Source organism: Lathyrus oleraceus, chromosome 5, assembly GCF_024323335.1.
Source record: "Lathyrus oleraceus cultivar Zhongwan6 chromosome 5, CAAS_Psat_ZW6_1.0, whole genome shotgun sequence".
NCBI lineage: Eukaryota > Viridiplantae > Streptophyta > Magnoliopsida > Fabales > Fabaceae > Lathyrus > Lathyrus oleraceus.
Genome location: NC_066583.1, coordinates 238,538,306 through 238,543,110, shown reverse-complemented (window position 1 = coordinate 238,543,110; position 4,805 = coordinate 238,538,306). Strand labels below are relative to the sequence as shown.

At 39.2% G+C, this 4,805-nt stretch overlaps 1 protein-coding gene across 1 annotated transcript; it reads right to left on the bottom strand.

Moving 5' to 3' along the window:
- Positions 1 to 3,023: 3,023 nt before the first annotated feature.
- LOC127079947 (uncharacterized) lies at positions 3,024 to 3,659 on the bottom strand. Its single transcript, XM_051020295.1, has 2 exons — positions 3,524 to 3,659; positions 3,024 to 3,340 (listed from the first exon to the last, which is right to left on the bottom strand). The coding sequence occupies exons 1-2, from the start codon at positions 3,657 to 3,659 to the stop codon at positions 3,024 to 3,026; spliced, it is 453 nt and encodes a 150-aa protein (XP_050876252.1).
- Between the last annotated feature and the right edge of the window lie 1,146 nt (positions 3,660 to 4,805).

Below are 4,805 nucleotides of genomic sequence, written 5' to 3'. Positions count from 1 at the left end.
GAAATTCTGGAGATGATGATGATAGTTTTAGGCAACGGTTTTCTCGTTCCCATAGGCCACGCTAAACCGTTCCCATACACCATGTTAAACTGTGGCCTTAGGCGCACTAGGGCTGCAACCTGATTGGTTGCATGCCACCCCATGCAGCGCGCCAAATCCTGATTTGAATAGCTACCGTGTTCGAACCTTGGCTGGGTGGTTTTCACATGTTTCATTCAATTTTCCATCACATGTTCATATATGTTCTTCTTGCATTTTTTTATTTTTTCTTTAACTTTCAAAAATCACAACAAATGGAAAATTGATCCAAAAAATATGGTTGTTTTTGTATTGTGTCACATTTTGTGTCTAGAATTTTATGGATATTATTTTGTAAATTATGCTTGGCTGGATTTTGTTTTGCCCTAGGGTTTTTGATCATGTATGCATTCTTAACATTGCCTTGCTTATTCATTTGTGAAATGCTCAATTTTCATCCAATGCTCATGAAATTTTACATGTAGAAACTAGACATCTTGCTGGACATTTTTGTGTTGAGTTTGCATTTTTATCAATTGCCATTGCTGAGTTATGATTTTTCTAAGTTAGGTGTGACAATTTGTGTCACACCTTGAGATGTCCAACTTGATTGATCAAATTGCCTTGCCAAATGAATTCTAATTGTTCTGATTTTTTGTATGTTGCTTGATATGAATGTTGTGAATGCTCATGATTTTTTGTGGAATTTTTGGAATCATTTCTGATTTGATTGAGATTTTTCGTTCTGGATGATCATTTGTGAACTTTTGAATGGTATTGATTTTCAATCATTTGTGAAATGCTTGTGCTTTATCCTATGGATGTGAAATTTTGCACACTCTTTCTAGACATGTTGAAGTTTATTGTGGCTTTGGTTTGGGGTCTTTATCATTTGTCAATTCTGTTTTAGGCTTATGCTAAGTTGATGTAGCATTTGGTGTCTCATATGAGCTTGTTTTGATTGCCTTGACTTGATGAATTTGATTACCATGCTTAATCTTGTCCAAATGCTCTAATTTTTTGTGTGAGGATCATGTTGTATGTTCTGTTTACCCATGAATTTTTCCAAAATTAATTGAATCATTTTTGAATTATTGTGCATTTGTTCATTCTGTTGTCACAATGTGATCACAACTTGCATACCTTGCCATATTTGGTTCATGAAATGAAATTGGTAATTGATATTGATGTGGGATCTTTTGGATGATGTTCTTAATTGATTGAAGTTGATTCATGTGAAATTTCATGTTCTGTTTTGAATTTTTCCTCCCTCTTTGACCCTAGGCCTTGACCTAGTGGTTTGCCTCTCATGTTTGAGCTTTGATTTCAGGTTGAACATCCAGGTTATATGGTTCATGATGCAACCTCACTTGAGCATTTGATGCTTGCTTTTGACTACTAACATTGTGTGTTTTGTAGGGTTGTTAACTCATTTGAGCTTGAGTTGTGGCTTATGCCTTTGCTTATTGGGTTTGACTGTTGATATTCATGTTGTCTGTTTGTCTGTACAGTTTAACTGACTTGTGTGATGTTTCAACAGGTACATAAGTTGCTTAAGTTCATTTTGAACTTGCTTTTGCTTGGTTGCTTAACCACATAGGTATAACTCTCTGACTTCATGTAGTCTGGAAGACCTGTCCTGTTATTTGGGCAGGCACCTGTCTGAAGCCCTCCTTAAGAGGCAATGCTTGTGTTTGTTTACTTTTTGTGCCAAGCAGGAAAAGTCCTTTGATAAGGCAATTGGCAGATAAAAGAGATGTGCAATCCATCTCCTGCTATTCAGTGTGTCATCCACTTTGCTCACATACCTTGTGTTGATGCATTGTGGATATTAACCCCAAGATCTTTGTTGAGTCAGTCATATGTGGAGAAGAGTTCCAACTTTCTGAACTCCCACTTTCATTTGTCTGAAGCTCTCCCAGGCCAGGGATAAGAGCTGTGAGGTCTTACCCTCACTTCCCATTTCATCTGCTTCACCCTAACTCTCAATGTTAGGGTTAAGAGCTAACTACACCCGATTCCAGTTGGCTTGTGTTTCATAGCCTAACCTTGTGTGAGCCCACTTTGTTTGTGTATAATGTGTGCTAATTGTGTGTATGTTTGCTTTGCTTTGCCTGTTTAGGATAGCTTGCTGCCTGTGCAAGTTAGATAGAAACCTCGACCTAGGACCATGGTGGATTACATGATAACTATTAGGCTCGAGTCAGTCTCCCTTCTAGTTTGTCATTTCCCAGTCTCTGGTTAGGAGAAAGTTTCTCCCCTGTTAAGGGGAACTACGTTGCCCTGATCCTCATACCAGATGAGGTACGTAGGCAGGAGGTCGTACGAGATCTCTCCGGGCACCCTTTTTCTTTTTTTGTGTGTGTTTGCTTGACAGTTATTAGGCTCGAGTTCCAGACTCCCTATTAACTTGTTTGTTTGTTATCCTTCTTGTGGGTGTTAGGATATGGATGTAAGACCAGCGATTGGCAGTCCGTATCCTATTGGTGTTTGTTGGTGTGGAGTCTGACATAAGTCTAGCGATTGGCAGTCAGTTTCCTGCGTGTGTTTTGTTTGGCGTGCGTTAGCCGAACTACGGTAGCTCTGATTGTCATTCCAGATGAGATACGTAGGCATAGGATGCGATATCCTAGCGAGCCTGTTCCCCTCTTCTCCCACCTGTGTTGTTTCCAGTGTGTGTGTGCATTCTTTTGAGCAGTGTTTAGCAACCTTTCTTCTATTCTTTTGAGCATGGATCCCGTCGAGTACGACGGACGTGAGGGGTGTTAATACCTTCCCCTTGCGTAACCGACTCCCGATCCCATCTCTCTTTGGTCGCGAGACCATGTCTTTTCCAGGTTTACTTCGAGCGTTTCCTTTCCCTCTTTTGGGATAAATAATGCATGGTGGCGGCTCTGTTTGTTTTGTTTTTGCCCGCCGGTTGTTTTTCGCGGATGCGACAACACCCCACAAAGAAACACTTGGTTAAACAAACTTCTTCTGAAGCAAATCTTATAGTTTCTTCTTCAATTCCCCAACTCTAAAGTAGACACCATATAAGGAGTCATCGACACCGGACTAATACCAGGTACTAAGTCTATAGAAAAATCCACTTTGCGCTCTGGAGGCAAATCAATGATGTCTTCAGGAAACACTTCACGAAATTCACACACTCCAGGAAGATCACGAACAACTCCCTGTCCTCTAGCTTCCAACGAAGCTAATATCACAAACAATTGTTCCATATCCTTCACGTATTCTCTCACTTTCTTAGCTGATACAAACGTCAACTCTTCACCTCTATCAAATTCAAATTCACGCTCTAGAGGCAAGTCGTAGATATCTTCAGGAAAACATCAAGAATCACACACCACTAGCATAACACTAGTCGTCACATTACTCTCTACTCACCGAGAAATAACATTAACAATACCTGATTGTTTTCCCTAAAGACTTCCCAACTTGACCAGCAGACAGGAATCTTGAATCCACAACATCTTCAGTGTTAGGCACAACACAACTTTACCATCGTCTGAGCACTTGCAATGAGCAGCACACTGCACCAACTTATCAAAACAATTGGTAAACACTTGGTTTAACTCCAACCAATTTATTCCAAGAATAACGTCAACTTGTTCCAACAAAATACAAACCATACACATCCTTAGGGAACACGTCAGGATACTCAACACACCACTGGCTCATCTCTAGCCAAAACATATCCTTCCCCCTCACAGGGAAGTGACCAACGAGAACACCTGACCGTATTCCCTCAAGGATCACACCATTTTTCTAACCAACACCATCCTCGAATCTGACCTCTCTTCGGATTCAGGAAAAGCACAACATTCTCAAAACAAGTTAAGTAGCCAATATTGCACTCTTACATGCAACAACATAATGTCCAAGCTCGATAAAAGTTGGAACATCCAAGATAAGCATACACTTCTTCCCCACTTATTTCATTCCCAACCTGCAAATGGAAAATAAAACAAGCATCGACAATGTTCTCACACACATGTCGCATACTAGGGAATGAACATAATTAAACAACCTAGCCGGATGGACTGACCTGCTCTGATACTAGTCATGTAACACCCTAAACCCCGCACATAATTTATCACGTAAATTAAATATAAAATAAAACCATGTAGGGTGTCGCACATTCATAACACACATGACCTACTCCGTAATACGGGTTTAATAGTAAATTTTAATACACACATTTGTAATAAGGATGTTTACACGACATCCCACTTATCTAAATCATACCTGGGATGTTTACACGCCATCCTTCTCATCTGATCGGTACTATGTATTCACATAATAAGACATTCACAACTTGTCACTACATGCTCACTTCCATTTTAAAGTATCATCGTAGCGGAATTATCATCACAGTTATGGAAGATAAAGCAAGTAATAACATCTAGTCTCAACTTCAATTTTAATAACAAAATAAGAGAGTTGTAATAAATCAACTTAACATCTTAAGAATTCTCAACAAAAAAATTAGTCTTATGACTTCAACATGATCAACATAAGGAATAAAGTAAGTGTTTAACCCAACCCGATCTTACATGATCAGAGCAAGGTACCACTAGTAAAAGCGACAAAATAAAGAAGTAATCCAAGAGCTACCTTCCACTTACTTCAGCAATATTACTCTTGAGTATCTGCATGATGCCCATGTAAAGGCAACATTCAAACAGAAGGGGTGAGAATTCATTTCAATAATAATGATATAGAATGAAGAATAGAGTACAACATCTACATAATCATGCACAACAATATATCACATTCTTACA